The following is a 22862-nucleotide window of genomic DNA, read 5'->3' as shown; positions in this document are numbered from 1 at the left end:
GCCATCTGAGCAAGAGCGTCCCTATGTCCCCCTTTGTGCGTATGTCTCCCAAACCCATACGTACACCTTTTTTTTTTCTACTCACTCTCCACACACCTTCTCCTCCCTCGTCTTCCACTAGATGCCTAGGTGGCCCCCATGTCCCCTTCCGTTCACTTAAAATTTCCATTCAACAATGTGGTGTGCAATGCTGTCATATAGATGTTTTGCCTTGGACTCAGGCTTCCCTAAGTTGCGTTTCCAGTGTGTATTTATTTGAATAAAAATATATAGTTTTACAGAACAGCTTTCAAGGGGCTCCATTTTTTTATTTGCCCTGGTCACCATCTTCCCTAGTTACGTACTGCCCCTCACAGCCACTACTGACCACCGTGGACCATTTCCTCCTGGCTCCATCCCTCCTCTTTCTACTCTATTCTGCCTATCCCCTTGTTCTGTCCTTCCTCCTTCTGGTCTGTCCCACCTTCCCCCTGGCTCTGTCCCTCCTCCTTCTGGTCTGTTCCACCTTCCCCCTGGCTCCGTCCCTCCTCCTTCTGGTCTGTCCCACCTTCCCCCTGGCTCTGTCCCTCCTCCTCATGGTCTGTTCCACCATCCTCCTGGCTCCGTCCCTCCTCCTTCTGCTCCGTCCCTTCTTGTTTTGCTCCTTCCGCCTTCCCCCTGGTTTTGTCCTTCTCCTTCTGTTCTGCCTCGGTCCCTCCTCTCTGCGGTATGAAATAAGTGTGCCCAGTAGGAGTTGGAAGTAAATGTGCTCAGTATAAAGGAGGGGTTAAGTGTTCACTAAAGGGTGGTTAAGTGTGTTCAGTGTGGGGGAGGGGGGGCGCCGCAGCAAGTGTTTGCTCAGGGCGCCACAGATCCACGCTACATCTCTGGTCCTCCCACATCCAGTGCCCACTTCCTAACAAGGAAGGTAATGCCACAAATCATGGGTAAATGGGGCCAACATGACGCGTTTCTAAACAAATTACATCATATTGGCCCCGCCCCCTCACGGTCGGCCCGCAAATCACGGCATTCCCCATTAGAGGGCGGGGCCTAATGATGTGTACTGCCTGGCCCAACCCCCACCTCTAACCAGCATCTCTCCTCTGGGCTTCTTTCGGAGGAAAGAGCTGAAAAGTAGGTAACGCGCATACTGCAGGAACTCGCCAGCTGCGTTAAGCTGCTAGGGAGAAGGAGAAAACCCACACGAAAGGTGCAATTAAAATATATTGTATTGTTGCAAAAAGTGTTGATACAGATATTTAATCAGTGCAAATTTTCAATAGACCCCTTAGAGTTGGTAGGGCCTAAATTACAGTGTAAAATTAATGCTGTCTAGTTGTTGTGGACTACATGTAATAGCAGTCAATATACTATTTTTCAAGTGTACAAAATCAATAAGTGTATTCGCCCTCCTTGCAATGCAACATTATTTGTCCAGGTGCAGAGTTACTTGCTTTTACTTCATTGCTCCCAAATCTGAATCAGCCCCATAACTTGCAGCAATACATAGAAAACTAAATATAAAGTTAACAACTTCAGCAGTAGGTGACAAATATTTGTTCCTAAGAATTTCTTCTGTATTATTTACCAATTTCATATTCCATTTCCTTTTGGAAAAGGTCCCATAAGACCTTTCAGTCTTTCCCAGCTGCATGTATGAATATGTGGGCCTTTATGTACACATGCAGCTAAAATAGTCTTAGTTATTTGTCAAGTTAAAATCCTAAGCAGGATCTTCTCTCACACAAAATAAAAGTTTGAAAGTTTTCCAAAATATCATTTTGTGTCCGGTAAAGTAACTAAGGTTTGGTGATTAATTTATCTGCACTTTAAATATTATGAGCAGCTACAGTATAGTAGCTATATAAAGCCTCTTACAGTAGGTGTTCACCAAGGTTCTGTTCTTGGACCTCTCCTATTCTCCCTCTATACATCCTCTCTAGGTGAACTCATCAACTCTTTTGACCTCCATTATCATCTCTATGCTGATGAGACTCAGATCTACCTTTCCTCCCCTGATCTCTCCCCCTCTCTACTGACTCGTATCTCCAACTGTCTCTTTGCTATCTCTCCCTGGATGTCCCAGCGATTTCTTAAACTTAACATGTCCAAGACTGAGCTGATCGTCTTCCCACACTCCCACATAACCTGACTTCCCACTATTTCAATTGATGGCACAACTATCTCATCTAGGCCCATAGTGCGCTGTCTTGGAGCTATCCTGGACTAATCCCTCTCCTTCAAACAACATATCCATAACCTCCCGCAGTCCTGTCGTTTCCATCTCAAAAATATTTCCAAGATCAGACCCTATGTCACCCAGGATGCTACTAAAACCCTTATACACTCGCTGGTCATCTCCAGATTGGTCTACTGTAACCTCCTCCTATCTGGCCTCCCCAAATCCCATCTCTCTCCTCCCCAGTCTGTCCTCTAAGCTGCTGCTCGGCTCGACTTCTTCTCCAAATGCTCTACAACTGCCTCCCCTCTCCCTACCCTTCCCTTTCAGAACCCAAATCAAGGTTCTCACACTCGCTTACAAAGCCCTCACCCAATCTTCTCCCAGTTACATCTCTGATGTCATCTCCCTTGACGCTCCTGTCCACCCTCTTCGTTCAACTAATGCATGCCGCCTTTCATACCAACTGATTATTTCCTCCACACTCCTGGCTCAAAGATTTTGCCTGTGCTGCTCCCCTCCTTTGGAACTCTCTCCTTCTCCCCATCAGACTCTCCACCTCTCTACAATCAAACAAATCCCGACAGCAGAAGACCGTCAGGCATCTAAATCCTGATCGGTAAGTACACTGGCTAACCTTAGTCTTCCCCCCCCTAACCTCCCCCCAGTGCCTAACCCTAACCCCCCGTAAGTGCCTAAACCTAACCCCCCCCATCCCCACAGCCTAAATTTAAGTTTCCCTCGGGGGTGCCTAACCCTAACCTCCCCCCAGGGGTGCCTAACCCTAACTACTCCTTCCCCTAGCCTAACCCTAACCCTCAAAGGGAGGTGCCTAACCCTAAGTTCCCCCGGGAGCCCTGAAACCTAACTCTCCGCCGCCCGGCTTACCTTCGTTCGGTATGCCTATCGTCGGGCTCCTGGCGAAGGGATAATGATAGGCGTTGGGATTAAACAGTAGGGAAGCCGACGGTCGGCATTTGGATCGTCGGCTTCCTGACTGCATCCCTTCAAGACCCACTACTTCATGACAGCCTTTCAGCTCGCATCCGAACTTGCTACTACATGTTCCTTCCTCCTAGTCTGCCCATCTGTGTCACACCTGTTTGTCTGCCGCTCCCTTTTAGAATGTAAGCTCTTACGAGCAGGGCCCTCTACCCTCTTGTGTTTCTCCCTACTTTACTTTCATCTACTTTTTACTCCTCACTAGGGTACCTAACATGTTGTTGTTTATGCTCTGCTGCTTATGTGGGTGTTATGGCAGGGCCGAAACTAGGATTTATGTCACCCGGGCGAAACAATAATTTGGCTCCCCCCCTGGTAAATCCCCCATAGTAATGCACTCTGCAGCAGTGCACCTATAGTAATGCCCCCTGAGGTAATGCACCTGTAGTAGTGCCCATATAGTAATGCCCCTGTAGTAGTGCCCATATGGTAATGCCCCCGTAGTAATGCCCCTGTAGTAGTGCCAATACGGTAATGCCCCAGTAGTGCCGCTTACACAAAAAAACCAACCAATACTTACCTTAAACCCCCACTCTCACGTCCGGTCGGCCCAGCTGCTCCTCGGAACTATGGGAGAGACGTCATGAAGTCACTCCCATAGTGCCCGTGGGGAGAGCCAGAAGCTGGAGTGCAGGAGAGAACTCCAGCCTCTGGCTACCACGGCGCTGCAGGGAAGGAGCCGGGCGCGCGCTGGTAAGAAAATCTCAGCGGGCGTAATGCTTGGAGCATCCCTGCGGCGTCGGGCTAGAGGAAACTGGCGGCGGGTGCAGCGGTACACCCTGTGCATGCGCACCTCCAGCCTCCTCCCCTAGTTGCGGCCCTGGTTATGGTCGCTAATGAAGCAATGTATATTATCCATGTCCTTGTCCTGCATTGTATTGTATTGTACTGTAAGTCACTGGTCAGCTATTTGTTTATGTACTTTGTAAGGAGCTGCAGAAAACTTGTGGCGCCATATAAATAAATGATAATAAATAAATGATAATACTAGTAGCTTCTACATTGGGTGCAATGTGATATGAGATCACTATGCAGCACTTCCATGAGCATTCAAAAGGGTTCTATTTATTAAGCAGTACCCTATTTTCCAACTTTGTTTGACACAGAAAAGAGTTATCACCACCAGGGCCGTAGCGAGGGCATTACTGTTGCCCAGGATGTGATGCCCTGGGAGCTGCTACCCGTCCCAGGCCGGACTGTGCTGATTAATTTGATATGTGACACTTGTATATCTGTGCGCGACTGAGTCTCTGAATCTGCAGCGAGCTACGGCATTGAGTGCTCGCTAGTGTATAAAGACGCCTCCTTTCCACTCGCAACACACGTCATCTCCTGAATTGTAGGATTAATCTGTAACATCGAGAGCCATTGGAGCTGCTTGCAGCCCTTGAGGTAGCCTTACCCAGCCGCAAGCACTGCGATCAGTGTTGGCTGAAATACATGCAGGTGACGTGTACAATGACGCTACTTTGCTAATTATGCACGCCCTTTATACTGCGTTTTGACGACCTGACACGCCTGCGTTCGCAACACCACTTCCCCGTTTATAAGCACCTTCCCCTGTTACCACCCACAAACGGCACTGTCACTCAAAGTAGCGGGCAGTCTGAGTACTTCAAGCGCACGATTAACAGTCGCTGAGACTCGCTTGCGCAAGCGCACTGCGAATTATACGCATGCGCGCTGAGCTACAATCACCCGGCAGCGAGCAATCGCGCCTTAGCCGACGGCTCTGAATCAGACACTAATACAAGTATTGCATATCAAATTACATCACATTGCAACTAAGACGCATTTATGAGCAAAAAAGATGTGAAAAAGACACCCGGTGCTAGAAGAGCTGGACATGACCTGGCGGCAGGCATCTCACGCCATGGCGTATTCAGGCTAGATGTACGAGGACACATCTGTATACTGAAATGTTGGGATACATACTGGATTGTGCATCTGCATACTGGATTGGGGGGCTACATTCTGGATTGTGCATCTACATAGTGGATTGGGGGGCTACATAGTGGACTGGGGGGCTACATACTGGAGTATGAATATGTATAGTATACAAGCTTGTGGGACTACATGCTGGATTATGTGGCTGCATATCGTATTATGGGGCTACATACTGTATAGTGATTCTGCACTCTGGATAGCGGGTCTACATATCGTATTGTGGGGCTACATACTGTATAGTGATTCTGCACTCTGGATAGCGGGTCTACATATTGGATTGTGGGTCTACATACTGGATTGGGGGGCTACATACTGGATTGGGCCTCCAGTAGTGCACCCTTATACAGTGCCTCGAGTAGTGCCCCTTGTAGTGGCCCCAGTAGTGGTCCCCCCTATGCAGTGCCTCCAGTGGTGGTCCCCCTTATACAGTGCCCCTTATAAAATGTCCCCAGTAGTGTTCCTTATACAGTGCCCCCTTATGCAGTGCCCCCAGTAGTTGTCCCCAAACAGCTGCTGACACTGTAACGTAGCATTTCACATGCAGTCGCACACAGAATATAGGCATGCCGCATATCATTTTAATCAGCAGAAGCTGCTTGTGTGTCATATCTTGTGCGCATCGCTTGCAAATAAGATGCAATTTAAGAAACAAAGTCCCATGAAAAGATGCTCGGCGCTACTGATTCGCACAGTGTTCACGCATTCTGTGTAACGTGACTTGTAGCACACGGAGGATAGAGGTATGAGGACACACCTGTAATAAATCTGGTTTCAGCATCTGTGCCCGATTCAGCAAGGATTGCAATTGCAAAGCAGCACGCAAGCAGCTTTGCAATTACGTCTTTGCTATTCTCAAAATGCAGCAGGAAGTGTATGACACCCCCTGCTGCATTTGCGATCCCAGCAATGCAACGGAGGTCGGAGATTAGTATTACCGTCGCGACCATCAGTGGTCCATGGTCGCGATGGTGGACAGTACCGGGTCGATGGCCAGCTGAGTAAGCTTCAGCTTACTTGGGCTGGCCAGCTTGTGAGTCCAGGACACTGTGTCAGTCGACGCATTACCTGGCCTCGCCACTCCTGGAAAACGGAGCGGACATGTCCCCATTTCTGGGAACACCGGCCATCCACGCCGCTGCACCACCCCTTAAATGCCTCTGCCTAGCAATCAGGCAGAGACATAGAAGGTTCTGCATGTGACTACGTAGGACCCATTCTGCACACTCGCAGAATGGGTTCTGCGCACGCGCAGATTCCCGATAATCGGGAATCTGCGATCCACAGTGCACTTGCGTGCGCTGCTGAATCAGTCCCATAGACTGTAAACTACATTGGGGCAGGGACTGATGTGAATGACTGAAGTAATCTCTGTAAAGCGCTGTGTAATTTGTGTGTGTGACATATAAAAATAAATGAATAGCTCTTAACTGGAGATCAAAATATCAACCAGACAGGAGCATTTCAATATTTAACATCAGACAAGAAAAGTACAAGAACATTTATACAAATCAGAATGCCACTACAACACAGAACGCTCTGTACAAGAGATAAATGTCAGCAGAGGACAGGTTCCATACATGAGATTAGCTCCTCTATAAGAGTAAAAGCCACTACAGAACGAGGGCAGCTCCACATAAGAGATAAATGTCAGTAAAAAAAAACCTGTCAGTTCCATATGAGATATATGCTTTGACTATAATAGTTCAATATGAGATTAGAGTCACAGCAGAATAGCATGATGAGAGACAGTCTATAAGGTGAGTCTCCTAATTTATCTTCGGTACTTAGGGGCCTATTCATTATACCTAAAACATTCTCTGGAAGTAATTAGGTTTAGAACTTGCATGGAGTTCTACCTAATTACCGGAGGAATTCATCATTCCTCCTCTCCATCAGTATCTACTGTATTCTGAAAAGCTGTCATTTTTGCGATGACAGCTTTTTGGGAAATAGATACTTTTCCCTCTCTACACTAACTTACCGCAGCTGGAATCAGTGCTGCTCATGCGCTGATACATTCGTATGCCCAGCGCATGCGCAGCACTGCCTACACCTATGGTAATTTTGTGCCCCCCTCTGCATACTCCTCCCTGTCTCGCACTTACCTGCCCGCTGCAGCGCCTCCGGCTCCGGTGGCTTTTCTGACACGTGTTCTCCCAGCAGAACACAGTACAGTTTAGAAAAAAAAAAAACTTTTTTATTTTTCTAAACTTTATTGTGTTCTGCTTGGAGAACACAATGTCAGAGCAGCCACCGGAGTCAGAGGAGGGACCAGAGAGCCGGAAGGAGACACTGGGGGACTTGCCCACGCTGACACAAGTGTCACCTGCTATTCGCCACATCACAGTTGCAGATACAGTAGTAACTCCATCAAACTCCGAAAATGCATAATTTTCGGAATTTGATGAATACCATAATTTCCGTATCCCCATACTAATGTACTAATGCACAGGTTCTCAAACTCGGTCCTCGGGACCCCAAACGGTGCATGTTTTGCAGGTCTCCTGACAGAATCACAAGTGAAATTAGCTCCACCTGTGGATCTTTTAAAATGTGTCAGTGAGTAATGAACACACCTGTTCACCTGCTGGGTGACCTGGAAAACGTGACCTGTGTGGGGTCCTGAGGACCGAGTTTGAGAACCACTGTACTAATGTATAAGGGGAATGTGGAAATTAACGCAAGGGGACTTAACCAGGAGATATCAGTGATATCTCCTGTGTTAAGTCTCTTCATGAATACTAAAATAAGGTTAATTAAGGAAAATGTCCTTAAAAACTTTATTTTAGTGTTGATGAATAGGCCCCTCAGTGATTTATTGTTGTGTTCATTCTGGGTAAACACAGTGTTGCACATCTCCTTAAGTACAGCATGCATTTAGCAGACCCAGCTGCTTCCTCATCCGTATCCCCCCCCCCCCCAAAAAAAAAAAACGGGAAAACACTAAATAAATTAAACTACATTCTTGGCTTAGTAAATATATCCAATTCTTTTTTTTTTTCTTTTAAGTATATACTTGATAAATGTTTAATTTATAAAACTTGCACTCTGCCTGTTCAATATTGCAGCTACTCCTCAGATACTTCCAGGAGGAAAAGTGATGTTTATACAAGTGACATCTGATTTAATCATAAACAATGAAGGTTAAAATGTCGAACAAAAAGAAAAAAGGAAATTAGCTTGGAAAGCTGCAGCCATCCTGGGTTTCGGTAAATAATAAAGCTACTTACGCTTTTTCCAGAAATGCGTCCCGGGACATGTTCTGTGCCAGCAAATTTGTTGCCAGATTGAAAATCTCATCTGTCCACTCCTAAGTAGATATAAAATAAACATGCTTTAGCTAAAGTACAGGACCCATAAGATGTTTAGTAGGATCTCTCTTTTGTAGCCAACCAAATATTTTTATGTTGCATGGTAAGGAGACAACACTGGTGTAAACAAGGTCTGATGTCATTCTTACCTGTGAACACTTAACAAAACCATATATACATTACACAAGCAACGTTTGCCATCAGCTAAAGGCGGGGTGGGCAATAAGGGGCCCTCCAGCTGTTGCAGAACTACACATCCCAACATGCCCTGGCACAGTATTTGGCCATGCTAAAACGGTTGCAATGCATGCTGGGATTTGTAGTTCAACAACAGCTGGAGGGACGCTTATTGTCCATCCCAGCTTTAAAATGTTAAATCTGCAGCGGTACAGCCTCCGTCCCTTACACATGCCAAAAAATTCTGTTTAACTTTGCACAGCAGGCGGTCACCACTGCGAATGGAATATACATTAACATACTTGGCCGACTCTCCCGCATGGCCTGGAGGGATGGGGGCGTGATGACGCAGTCACGCCACCACGCCCCTGCATCGCCCACATTGCAGCACCGACCCGGATGCCCCCTCCCGGGGGGGTCAGCCAGAAAGTCAGCATATATACATTGCAAGCTTCCAGCCCAACCAGGAAAAAGCTATCCCACACCGGACAGCAGGACAAACCCCCAAATCAAGGATGATCTATAGCAGGGGTGTAGAGCTTTTTTCTGCTGAGGGCCATTTTGATTTATAAAATATTATTTACGGGGTCGGTGCAGGCCACGACCCCTCCATCTGATGTCACACGGGGGTGGGGTCACAATCGCCGGTGATTACAGCAATGCCCGGAGCATTCTGAGGATACGCCGGGGAGCAGTTAGGGCAGCGGTGTGACCATCTGAAGTGTCCTAAGGATGCTCCAGGTGGCACTGTTGCATAGATTCTGGCTGCTAGGGTGTCCCCGATGAGGCTAGCAGAAAAAAGCTCAGAGGGTATGACCAAAAGATTCCGGGGCCTAATACAGCCCCCCGGGCCTGAGGTTCCCCATCCCTGATCTATAGTATCTAAATCGTGTTTGTTATGTTGGTGCTTCCTTACAATCTAGAGCAGACGTATTCAACATACAACTCTCCAGCTGTTGTATAACTACATATCCCAGCCTGCCTTGCCAGTTTTGCTATAAGGGCATGCTAAAACTGTGGCAGGGCATGCTGGGAATGTGTGGTTGGAGGGCTGCATGTTGAATACCACTGGTCTAGAGAGTTAACCCTTTCCTGTAAAAGGGTGTATTGTGTCATGTGATCAAATATAGACCTTTCTAGTATTGTACTTATATTTGCTACAGTTAAAAAGTTTTTCACACCCAAAGTAAAGTTGCACCCTAATGCCGCCACCGTTGCGTCTTTGTTTGCAGCTGCTATGCGAAAATACTGTATATGTTGCAGTCGCCGGGAGATGTATTGAGCATCTGCCTATAAAGACGCAGCATCAGTTGCAGATCATTCAATTATCGCAGTCCTGAAAAAGCCTATGGTCCTTCAGGATGGGTAAACGGCCTACAGTGGCGGCTCCACTATTTAAATTTTGGACTGTGCAGCTCATCTCTGGAGATTGGTATGATTTACCTGGCTGGCAGTTCAAATCCCGACAGTGACAGCATGACAGCCTGACAGAGGTGGAAATCCTGATCGTCCATTAAGGTAAGTATCGCTAACCTAATTCCCCTCCCCTAACCCTTCCTTAGGGGTGCTTAACCCTAACCTCCCCCCCAAGTGCCTAACCCTAATCCCACCTCTAAGTGCCTAAACCTAACCTCCCCTTCCCCACCGCCTAAACCCCTAAGTCCCCTGGTGGGGTACCTAACCCTAACCTCCCCCCGGGGGTGCCTAACCCTAACCTCCTGGGGGGTGCCTAACCCCAAGTCCCCTCGGGAGCCCTAAACCTAACCCACTTCCCTCCGCGGCTGTCCGCGCCCGGCTTACCTTTGATCGGTAAGCCAGGTGTCGGGCTCCCAGCGTAAGTCTAATGACAGGCGTTGGGATTTCGATGCCTGTCATTAGACACTTGCCGGGATTAGACAGCTGGGAAGCCGGCAGTCGGGATTCCGTCCGTCAGCTTCCCGGCTCCTTCCCCTGGAGCCACCACTAGTAACGGAATTAAGACGTTGGCACCTGTGAAACTGCTGACATAGACTCAGTCGACGGTCCCTAACTGTCAATCACTCTGTACCTAATCCTCTCTGTAAGCATCATTGCAGAGGCACCGAGTCGCATGCGCCGTGTGACATAGATACATGCGCTATAATATAAACATCAGCCAACTGCGTAAATATGGGAATAGCGTACAGCTCTGAATCAGGCCCTGTGTCTGTGACACTACAATGCAGTGCTAGGCGATCACCTTTAGCAGAGTTCTAGGAATTCCATGTTCAGACATTTCTCTGTGCCTCCAAAACTTCTTGCACAGGTCACCTGACAGCCCATTATCCCTCTCTGGGTCAGGATCTATTTATTGTACTATTGGCATTTTACAAAGCAGCCTTTTGATGCATTATCTTAGCACCACCCCCTTTGTTCTATAATTGCGAAAAGGTGTTTGCACAAATTCCTTCCATTAAGCTGCAAATCTGCATAGAAAGCGACATAACAGCACCTTCTGCAACTGTATAGGGGAACCACACTGTATCAGAGAAAGTGACTGCAAGTACAGATGTGTCCACATCACACTTACGTACTCTCCCGAGATGGCCGGGAACCTCCCGAAAATCGAGAGTCGCTCCGGACCACCTTGGAAGACTAGGCAAGTCTCCTGGAACCGGCTGCCGCTGGACTGCACCCCCATAACGCTTATCCTGTGTACTTGGTACATTATAAACAACCTAAAAAACAAAATTTAGGACAAGGTAGCAAAATTTAGGAAAAAATATTCCGCACGGGGATTGAGCTAGGCGTCTTGCGCCATATGGAGCAAAAGGAGTAAAAGAGGACACATCTGTATGTTCATATCATTTATATAGTGCACCTAATTGTAATAATACAGATATACAATAGCAATATATGTATGTTTATAAAAATAAATACAATAAATACTTGTAAAGAAAAATTAAAGGTAAGTTTGTTTTGTTGAACGTATCTTTGTGTATTTTTGCACTCAACATGCACAAGAGACGAGCACGAGTGTACGCAACAACGGATGGTGCAACAAAGTAACAACTTCACTTGCGATCGCTAATGTCATCTCAGGGTGGCATTAGCCTGGGGTGCCCACTGGAAATACACGATTATTATTAAAATTAAGCATTTTTGCCTTTTGCTACTATTTGTTTTCTGATATATTAGATATTTTCTTTTAACACATACTTTATTATTATTATTTTATTGATTTTGGCATTTAAAGCCCGGGTAACCAGTCCCAGTGCGCAAACGGGAGGCGATAAGCTCTCACACATACACTCTGACACTTCCCAGGACTGGCAAGCTGTAGGACTGTTCTTACCACTGCTGACCATTGCTGCCAGGGAACAGCTCGAAAAATATTTTATATCACCGCAATGCAGGGCGATAGAAAATCCATTAACATGTTCCTTAGACTGTAAGGTCCAATGAGACTGATGTAAATAATTACACATTATCTGTACAGTGCTGTGTTGTATAATTGGAACGAATAAATAATTAAGAAGAAGTGTAAGGGGCCTATTTATCAAGTGTTTTTCTTTTCATAAAATTATGTTATTATTCTACATTATTATGTAGAAACTGCAGTTTTTCAATAAAGTTATGAATTGTTGGTATGTACTTATAGCTCAGTGCAGCAAATTTCACGTCAAGTGACTCACAAGGACAGTAGTTATCGCTAATGTTGTCCTTTCGGGTTCAGTTTAGTACACAGTGAGGGATTATTAAAACATAGGGCCTGATTCAGACCCGCTCGCAAGCGCTATGCGCTTGCAATCGGGTCGATGGTGGTCCAGTGCGCATGCGCACGACGGAGCATACGCATGCGCGAGACCCGGATAGCGACAGGCAAACCGTCGCTCCGGGTCTCGTACCAAAGGGGGCGTGCTGTCGATGTTGAGTGACAGCACGCTCCCTTTGGTGGGCGGGCCGGGGGCATGGCTGCCCAGACGGAGGCGTTCCCATGGGAACGCCTACCGTCTGGGGCCGGCCCCACTGACATCACAAGTGATGTCAGTGGGAGTACTTTCGGCTCTGTTAGAGCCGAAAGCACTCTAGTGCTTGCGGCAACGAGACCCTACCACAAGGGTCTCGTCGCAAGCACGATGGTCGCGATGGCCTTGACCATCGCGACCATCTTCCTGGCCGCTCGCTATAGCTGTGGGTGGTCACCCACAACTATGCGAGCGGCCATGAGGCCGCTCTAAAAAAACAGAAGGCCGGCCCTGATTCATACGCCCCTAAATCTATCTCTAAATCTGGATGCAGAAAATGGTATGTAATTTTATGATAGATAGATAGACAGAGAGACAGACAGACAGAGAGAGATAGGCAGGCAGGCAGGGATCGGTATGATATCCCGGCAGCCGCATAGCCGGGAGTTCGAATCCCGGCAGCTGCAGCCCTACAAAACAGCAGAGCCCGGCAGCGGAAGCCCGACATTGCTGGAAATCCCGATCGTGGTAAGGTAAGTATCAATTAATCTAACCCCCTAACCCTCCTTAGGGGTGCCTAACCCTAACCGCCCCCCTGTGCCTTACCCTAATCTCCCCTCTAAGTGCCTAACCCTAACCCCCCCTCTAAGTGCCTAACCCTAACACCCCCTTCCCCGCTGCCTAAACCTAAGTCCCCCAGGGGGTGCCTAACCCTAACCCTCCCGGGGGGGTGCCTAACCCTAAGTCCCCCCCTGGGTGCCCTAAACCTAACCCTCCCCCCGCGCGGCTGTCCACTCGCGGCGCCCGGTATCCCTTCGATCGGGATGCCGGGCGCCGGTCTCCCGGCGTCGGGGAAATGACAGGCGTCTAGATACAGACGCCGGTCATTTATCCCACGCCGGGATAAAGCAGTCGGGAAGCTGGGATTCCGGCAGCCGGCTTCCCGATTGTATACCGGCAGGCAGACAGACAGACATACTTACCGACTACCAGACAGCCCCCTCCACTCTGGCCGCCGCCCATCCCGTGGTGGGGCGGGGGCCATTCCTTGAGACTTGCCTACTCTTGCAGGGGGGTCGGGAGCGGCACCCGATTTTCGAGTAGGCAAGTATGGATTGGTATGAGATTGGTATGATAGAGAGAGGGAAAGAGAGAGAGAGGCATACTGTACATTGATAGACATGACATAGATAGATTGCAAGGTGCGAATGCAGCCGCGGCAAGTTACATGGCGCGATGCGTGTGCACGTTTACTGCACAAGCGGCAAAGATACAAGTAGACACAAGAGTAGATAGATATGAGATAGATATATAGATACTGTAGATAGATATGTGATAGATACACAGATGGATACACATGGATAAATATGAGATATATAGATATATTAGTGGAGGTGCCATCATCATGCTAATGTGGAATGAAAATATAGACTGGGAGGTATATTAATCTAAAGTGCGGGTTTTAGAAGTGGAGATGTTGCCTATAGCAACGAATCAGATTCTAGCTATTATCTTCTCTAGAAGGTGCTAGATCAGTGATTTTCAACCTTTTTCAACTCTAGGCACACTACACAAGGTTTTAAAACTGCCAAGGCACACCATCCGGCAAAAAGGCGTGCGTGTCCAATGACAAAACACACACATTGACTCCCAAATAAAAAAAAATACACACAACATTGGCCTCCACAGGAATAAAACATACACATTGGCACCCACATAAAAAAATATACACACATTGGTCTCCACAAGTATAAAACACACTACATTGACCGCCACAGGAATAAAACACACTACATTGGTCTCCACAGGAATAAAACACACTACATTGGCCTCCACAGGAATAAAACGCACTACATTGGCCTCCACAGGAATAAAACGCACTACATTGGTCTCCACAGGAATAAAATATGAGATATGGTAAGAACTTACCCTTGTTATCTCTATTTCTACGAAGTCCATAGGGTTCCACAGGATACCTTGGGGTATAGGTGTGACGTCAGTCGCAGGGCACCAAAGAGTTAAGCTTTCAGCCTCCCAGGATGCACTAGGTCCCCCTCCTATACCCCGCCCCTGGGCCAAGGCACCTCAGTTAGTTACCAAGCCATAGGCCGGAGGAGGAGAAGGAAGAGAGAGAACAAAGATCTGGACACATACAAGAATCACATTCTCACCAGAGGGAGACGGAAAACCGGTGACCAGAGCAAAGCCCATCTGCAGCACAGGTGCGACAGGGCGGGAGTCCTGTGGAACCCTATGGACTTCGTAGAAATAGAGATAACAAGGGTAAGTTCTTACCATATCTCATATTTTCTACTTCAGGGTCCATAGGGTATCCACAGGATACCTTGGGGATGTCCCAAAGCAGTATCCTTTAAGGGTGGGGACGCTCCTGTGCAGAAAGGAGAATCCGCCGCCCGAAGGAAGCATCCTGAGAGGCGAAGGTGTCAAACCTGTAATACCTCACGAAGGTATAGACAGAAGACCACGTAGCAGCCTTGCAGATCTGAACTGCCGAGGCACCACGTCGAGCTGCCCACGAAGGACCCACAGACCTAGTGGAATGAGCCTTCAGAGAAGGAGGGACCGGTAGGCCTTCATGAAGATAAGCTTCAGAAATAGCCATACGGATCCAGGCTGCCAAAGTTTGCTTTGAAGCAGGCCAACCCTTTTTACGGAAGCCATAGAGGACAAACAAAGCGTCCGACTTCCTAAACGAAGAAGTGCGGTCAACATAAGTCCTTAAGGCCCGCACAACATCCAAAGAGGCCTCACCCACGGAAAGACCCGGTAAGTTAAAGGCCGGAACAACTATTTCCTCGTTAACATGAAACTGGGAAACAACTGTGGGAAGAAACTCGGGCCGAGTGCGGAGCACTGCCCTGTTCCCATGAAAAACCAAGAAAGGGGGTCTACAAGAAAGAGCCCCTAACTCAGAAACACGTCTGGCCGAAGCAATGGCCAGAAGGAAAACAGTCTTAGCTGTTAGCCATTTAATATCCACTGAGCCCAGTGGTTCAAACGGCGGTCCTTGGAGAGCCCTCAGGACCACAGCCAAATCCCAAGGCGCCACAGGTGGAACAAAGGGCGGCTGAATACGGAGAACACCTTGCATAAAGGTGCGCACATCCAGGATTGTAGCAATCCTACGGTGAAACCAGACAGATAGGGCCGAAACCTGTACCTTCAAAGAAGCAAGGCGAAGCCCATGATCTAGTCCCGCTTGCAGGATGGCGAGAATCCGAGACAGACGAAACTCCCGCGGTGCATAACCTCTCGGTCGACACCACTGGAAGAACGTATGCCACACGTGATGGTATATCCTCGCGGAAGACGGTTTCCGAGCTCGTAACATGGTACGCACCACAGAGCTGGAAAACCCCCGGGACCTCAGCATGGCCGTCTCAACAGCCACGCCGTCAAAGACAGCCGAGTCAGTTCCGGGTGAAGACAAGGACCCTGAGACAGAAGGTCCGGTCGTAGCGGCAACCGCAGAGGACTGTCCACGGACAGACCCTGAAGGTCTGAGAACCAGTGCCGTCTGGGCCACGCGGGAGCTATCAACAGGAGCGTCCCTCCTTCCTGTTTGAATTTCCGGATTACCCGTGGAAGAAGGGAGACCGGAGGGAACAGGTATGCGAACCTGAACGTTCACCGGACGGACAGAGCATCCACCAGAGACGCCCCTTCGTCTCTTGTGCGAGACCCGTACACCGGCAACTTGTTGTTGTGCCGGGACGCCATGAGGTCGATTTCTGGAAGACCCCACCTGTCCACCAGTAGTTGAAAAACGTCCGGGAGCAGGGACCATTCCCCTGGATGAACGTCCTGGCGACTTAGAAAGTCCGCCTCCCAATTTAGCACTCCCGGGATGAAGACCGCTGATATGGCCGGAAGATTGCGCTCCGCCCAAACCAGGATCCGAGAGACCTCTACGAGAGCCGCCCGACTGCGAGTTCCTCCTTGCCTGTTTATGTAGGCCACGGTGGTAGCGTTGTCCGACTGGACCTGCACCGGGTGACCCTGGAGAAACCGCTGTGCCTGCAGGAGAGCATTGAAGACCGCACGGAGTTCCAAGATATTTATTGGAAGCTCCGCATCTGTCGGCGTCCACCTGCCCTGGAACAAGTGTGGACCCGAAACTGCTCCCCAGCCCCGAAGACTGGCGTCCGTTGTCAACAGGACCCAATTTGGAACCCAGAACGGACGTCCCTTGTTGAGGTGGGTCGTCTTTAACCACCACGCAAGGGACAGGCGAACCTCCGGGGTGAGCACAATCGTCTGGAACTTCAGAGACTGAGGCAGCCCGTTCCACTTGGACAGGTGCTGCAGAGGTCTGGAGTGAAACTGGGCGTATTCCACCATGTCGAACACCGACACCATGGAGCCCAGTAACCTCATCGCCGAGTGTAAGGACACCCGGCGGCTGTGCAGACAACTGCGCACCCTTGACTGTAAAGCAGAGATCTTGTCCTCCGTCACGAAGATCCTTTGCTGTCCCGAGTCCAATAAGGCTCCAAGATGCAGAATCCTCCGAGACGGGATTAGAGTGGACTTCTGCCAGTTGATTAGCCAGCCGTGCCGTTGCAGCAGTGCAATGGTCAGGTCCAAGTGGTGTAACAGGAGCTCTGGAGATCCTGCCACCAATAACAGGTCGTCCAAGTACGGCAACATGCGGACTCCCTGCAGCCGCAGAGAAGCCGCCATGACCGCCATCACCTTGGTGAAAACACGTGGTGCTGTCGCCAGGCCAAAAGGTAACGCCCGAAACTGGAAGTGGTCGCTGCGGATTGCAAACCGAAGGAACTCTTGATGGCGCAAAAGAATAGGGACATGCAGGTAAGCGTCCTGTATGTCCAATGACACCATGTAGTCCCCAGGTTCCAGCGCCAGAATGATGGACCGTAGGGTCTCCATCCGAAACTTCGGGACCCGCAAAGACTTGTTGAGTGCTTTGAGGTTGAGAATCGGACGATATGACCCATTGGGTTTCTGTACCAAAAATAGATTTGAATAGAAACCCTGGTCCCTCTGGGAGAATGGAACAGACACTATAACTCCAGCCTGGAGCATAGTGTGCAATACCTTCCGCAGCTCCGTAGCCTTGTTCCGGTCTGATGGTAGACCCGTGGTGAAGAATCGAGCCGGGGGTCTGTGCCGGAAGGAGAGGGCGTACCCGTGGGAGACCACCTCCAGAACCCAAGTGTCTGTCGTAGTGAACGACCAACACCGGGAGAACTGCAGCAGGCGGCCTCCCACCCTGGGATCCCCCAAGGGGAGACCCGGACCGTCAGGCCGCAGGCTTGTCATCTGGCTTGGGGGCCGGTCGTCTGGTACTCCATGCCTGTTTCCGGGGCTTGACCGATTTCTTAGGGCCAGCCTGTCGAGGAAACGACTGTGGTTTGGGCCTGCCCTGGGCCCTAGATGACCAAAAGGACGATGGTCCAGAACCAGAAGGAGCAGCGGCCGACGGAAGACAAGCAGATTTGGCTGCCGCCAGCGTGGCCACAATCTTATCCAGATCCGGACCGAAGAGAACTTCTCCGGTAAACGGCAACGCTTCCAGACATTTCTTGGAATCTGCGTCCGCCTTCCAGGATCGCAGCCACAAGGTGCGACGAGCAGCTACCGCTGCTGAAGAAATTCTAGACACCAGAGTACTAATGTCTAGAGCCGCCTCGTTGATGTAGGTGGCCGAATCACGGAGATTGCCAATCAACTCCGCCTGTTCGGCCGGACAGTCGGATTCAAAAGAAGCCTCTAATGAATCCGCCCAGCGCTCCATCGCTCTGGCAACCCAGCAAATGGCCATAGCCGGCCGTGCTGCCCCCCCCTGCAAGGGAATAAGCGGACTTCAGGCAGATTTCTACCTTGCGGTCCGTAGCATCCTTAAGGGAGGACATGGATGGCATCGGCAATGTGGCACTACGGACAAGACGGGTCACGTGAGAATCCACCTGTGGAGGGGATTCCCACTTAGCAAAATAATTATCCGCGAACGGATAAGCCACCGCCAGGCGTCTCTGCGGCTGGTATCTTTTGCCAGGTTGTTTCCACACCTCCACCAACTGACCCGAAAGATGAAAGACTGTGGCATCGCCCTTCACATCTTTGAAAAAGGCATACTTAGATTTAGCCGCTGGGGGAACTTCGTCCTCAATCACCAAGGCTGTGCGGACCGCCCGAATAAGTCCAGGAATATATACTTTGGACTTAGCATCAGCGTCCTTAGTATGGAGAGGTTCCTGATCGTAAGGATCCAGAATCTCCCCATCATCAGACGTCCCTTCGTCATCCTCATAAGGAGCGGACAGAGACGCCACCGGCCTTTTATGAGGCCGCATCACAGACTCCCCTTGCAACACATCCGATAAGTGCTGTACAGAACTCGTCAGGGAGTTAACCCACGCTGGCTCCTGAGAACCCGGGAGCGGGGAAATAGGGAGACTGTGGGGTACCACCAATTGTCGTGGGAACCCCTGCATGGGTGACGACACCACAGACTGCTGGGACAAACCCATCGGAGTAAACGCGGGCTGCGGAGCTAACTGGCCCACTAAAGCTGTTAACGCCTGAGCGAAACAAGCCCAGGGCGGCTCCTGTACCGGTGCTGTAACCGTAATAGGCCGCGCCATGGACAAACACTGCCGGCAAAGGCCCTCCGCGCTACCCTCCCCCTCCGCTAACGGTACTTTGCACGTGGTACACTGTAGCCGGAGGGGAAAATCACTTTCAGACATGATGGCACCACGTATGTGACCTCTCTCACCAATTAAGTATTAAATAGGCGAGAGACCACCCTGCAGCACCGCACCGCAAGGGCTTTAGCAGAAAGAACAGGGACAATAATAAAGCTGACAGTTTAGAGAAGAAAAGTTACAGGCAGCGCTAGCACAGTCACATACAATGCAGAGAAATAACAATTCCTGCACTAACAGCGCTGATCACTCAACTACACAGACACAGGGCCTGGTAGGACACAGCGCTGCATACACAGACCTGAGCCACAGCGGAGGAGAGGTATGCGGGGGGACCCAGACCACGATGCTTCCTTCCAGACTTCCAGCAGCGTTCACCATGCGTTGCAGAGAAGATGGCCGCCGAGGAGCAGAGAGAAGCTGGCCTGGGGGAGGAGCGCTGACACAGGGCAAGTCAGCACAGTGCAGAGAGGGCTGTGTGCAGCGGGGGAGGCGCCGGCTGTGAGACAGGGAAGGCGCGCTCCACTGGCATGCATTTAACCCCTGGGACGCCGCAGCGCTACCGCTCTGCTGCGGTCCGCTGTCCCAGGGGGTAGTGGAAAGCGCAGGTTCAGTACCAGGCTCCACGCTGCAGCCAGTCCCCAGGGAGCCCCCTGCCTGGGGACTTAGGACCATGTGACCAGCGGGGACCCACCGCGGGACCCCGCTGCTTACCTTTGTCCCCCTTGGATCCGGCCATGGTCCGGAACATCTGGGGTCACCGCTAGCTGTGACCCCAGATGCTCACCAGCATCCCCGGATCGGTACCGGCGTTCTGGTACCGGCGGGGGTGTAGGGAAGACAGCATGGACGTCAGGACTGACTGTCCATGCTGTACATCCAGATGTGCAGCCACAGCTGCACTGAAGAAAGCTTCAGGGGCTCTTCTAGCCCCCACTCCGACAGGTACACCCGACGCCGGCCGGGCACCAAACTAAACTGAGGTGCCTTGGCCCGGGGGCGGGGTATAGGAGGGGGACCTAGTGCATCCTGGGAGGCTGAAAGCTTAACTCTTTGGTGCCCTGCGACTGACGTCACACCTATACCCCAAGGTATCCTGTGGATACCCTATGGACCCTGAAGTAGAAAACACACTACATTGGTCTCCACAGGAATAAAACACACTACATTGGCCTCCACAGGAATAAAACGCACTACATTGGCCTCCTCAGGAATAAAACACACTACATTGGCCTCCACAGGAATAAAACGCACTACATTGGCCTCCTCAGGAATAAAACACACTACATTGGCCTCCACAGGAAGAAAACGCACAACATTGGCCTCCTCAGGAATAAAACACACTACATTGGCCTCCTCAGGAATAAAACACACTACATTGGTATCCACAGGAATAAAACACACTACATTGGCCTCCACAGGAATAAAACACACTACATTGGCCTCCTCAGGAATAAAACACACTACATTGGCCTCCTCAGTAATAAAACGCACTACATTAGTCTCCACAGGAATAAAACGCACTACATTGGCCTCCACAGGAATAAAACACACTACATTGGCCTCCACAGGAATAAAACACACTACATTGGCCTCCACAGGAATAAAACGCACTACATTGGCCTCCACAGGAATAAAACGCACTACGTTGGCCTGCACAGGAATAAAACACGCAACATTGGCCACCACAGGAATAAAACAGTACAAGTGCGCTAAGCTGACCGCCGCGGCACACTTGGCAATCGCTTGCGGCACAGTGATCGATAAAACACTGTGCTAGATAAATAGAATCTGATTGCGTGCTATTGGCAACAACTCCACTTCTAAATCTTTATAATGTCAGACCATAGCTCACAGTTTTAACAGGACTATTTCTCACAATATTTATTAGACCTTATATCGTTTAGCCTGGAAATGCAATTCCAAGACAGCACAGTTGTTTTAATAATGAGCAACCCACAAATGATGTTTCCATTTTCCTCTAACTGGATCAGTAATTCAAATTTATGTCCCTCTCAATAAAAAATGCACAATACCAGACTTCTAATACCCAGAGCACGGAGAATAGAGTCAGGTACTGGGTAACAGAAGCCCATTTGTCATATAGGAAGACATTTTTACATAGAGAGTTTAGCAAAAGAGTTTCACTTTGTCATGGACAATTTGGTAACTAAACAGCAAATATTTAACATATAAGTATGTGAAATTCTGAACGTAAACAGAAGTGATGAAATTAACAATCGGCTGAAAATTTGGCAGTGAATGAATCATTATTTATAATTGCTGGCTTACAGTGAAGATTTTTAAAGAAGAGTTAATCTGGTTTTGTTGCATTTAAAATAGATATTTAAATGCACATTGTACTAGAATAAAAATACCAATATTTACTGTATATATTACTATATATATATACAGTATATATATAGCTTTGATTGAGTTAAACAAATAGTAGGCGCTTCTGCTGTTGAAATACTTCGTTATTACTCTGTAAACTTAATTAAGTTTTGTACAGTTTACGGTGCACGCAAGAAAAAATAATCTTGGAATTTTGACCACTAGGAGCGCTGTTGCATTGGAGGCTAGAGCTATTATTCCATTAGTTAAGCAAGGCAGCAGTTATCATGTACAGTATGTTAGTAAATTAAAACATTCCTAGGTACTTTGCAAATTACGACTTTGGTGCCTCTTGGCATGTGGGGAAATAAAATGATAATATTTCACACATAAAATAAGGTATATATTCCTTTAATAGGCAATAAATGATTTATTTAATTTTTTGCACTTGACAACTGAATTTGGCTTACAGGCACAGTTTCAGGATTCACCTTTTTAGTGTCTGAGGGGTAAATTTTACTAAGATGGGAGTTCTATTTAAGAAGTGATGTTGCCCATTGCAACCAATCAGATTCTACTTCTCATTTATCTAGCACCTTCTAGAAGATAATACCTGGAATCTGATTGGTTGCTATGGGCAACATCACTTCTTAATAGAACTCCCATCTTAGTAAATTTACCCCTGAGCCTCTGAATGCATGATAGCGTACTCGCCATCTGCACACAGTGGAGGTTGCCATATTGTATTCTTAGCCGATATACATAAAAATGCAGCCTATTAATTTACTTTTAGCCAGTGACATAGCTGGGGAACCAAGCAAATACTTAATTACAGTAAATACATGAAAATGTTTCTTTTTAAATAAAAAATATTTTTTTTAAACTCTATTATTTGATCCCATATTGGTCCCTTTGTACATACAGTTGCTTAGAAGTTTAACTCTGGATAACATAAAATAGTAGGGGAAAGTGGAAAATGGTTCAAGCAGAGGCAAAGGCTAAATTATTTTATTACGACCTAAAAATGACCCGCTAGTAGTTAGATGGCACTTTAGACCATTTCACTGCCAAAAGGGCAACTACCAAATCACAATTCGTCAGGGGAATAGTATGACATCAAGGAGAGGTAATTCAATTTATAAAGATTATCACAGAACTAGCGTGTTGCAGATTTCTTTATCTTATTTTAGTAATTGTGGGATCATAAAAAATACATAATTATTTATAAAGATATTAAACACAACCAAAGTGCATGTGTAATTATTATTAATTATTATGAATTAATTATTATTAATTTAACATAGCATAT

At 48.4% G+C, this 22862-nt stretch overlaps 1 protein-coding gene across 3 annotated transcripts in view; it reads right to left on the bottom strand.

Moving 5' to 3' along the window:
- Positions 1 to 22862, bottom strand: part of PLCB1 (phospholipase C beta 1) — an 808463-nt gene that overhangs the window by 345693 nt on the left and 439908 nt on the right. For all 3 annotated transcript variants that reach the window (XM_088478043.1, XM_088478041.1, XM_088478042.1), the window contains exon 5: positions 8341 to 8420. In XM_088478043.1, coding sequence (XP_088334169.1) covers positions 8341 to 8420 — 80 coding nt within the window. The remainder of the gene's footprint in view (positions 1 to 8340; positions 8421 to 22862) is intronic.

Source organism: Taudactylus pleione, unplaced genomic scaffold (assembly GCF_031769625.1).
Source record: "Taudactylus pleione unplaced genomic scaffold, aTauple2 ptg000206l, whole genome shotgun sequence".
NCBI classification, from domain to species: Eukaryota; Metazoa; Chordata; class Amphibia; order Anura; family Myobatrachidae; genus Taudactylus; species Taudactylus pleione.
The sequence above is the reverse complement of the archived record's forward strand: the minus strand, read 5'-3'. Positions and strand labels throughout refer to the sequence as shown.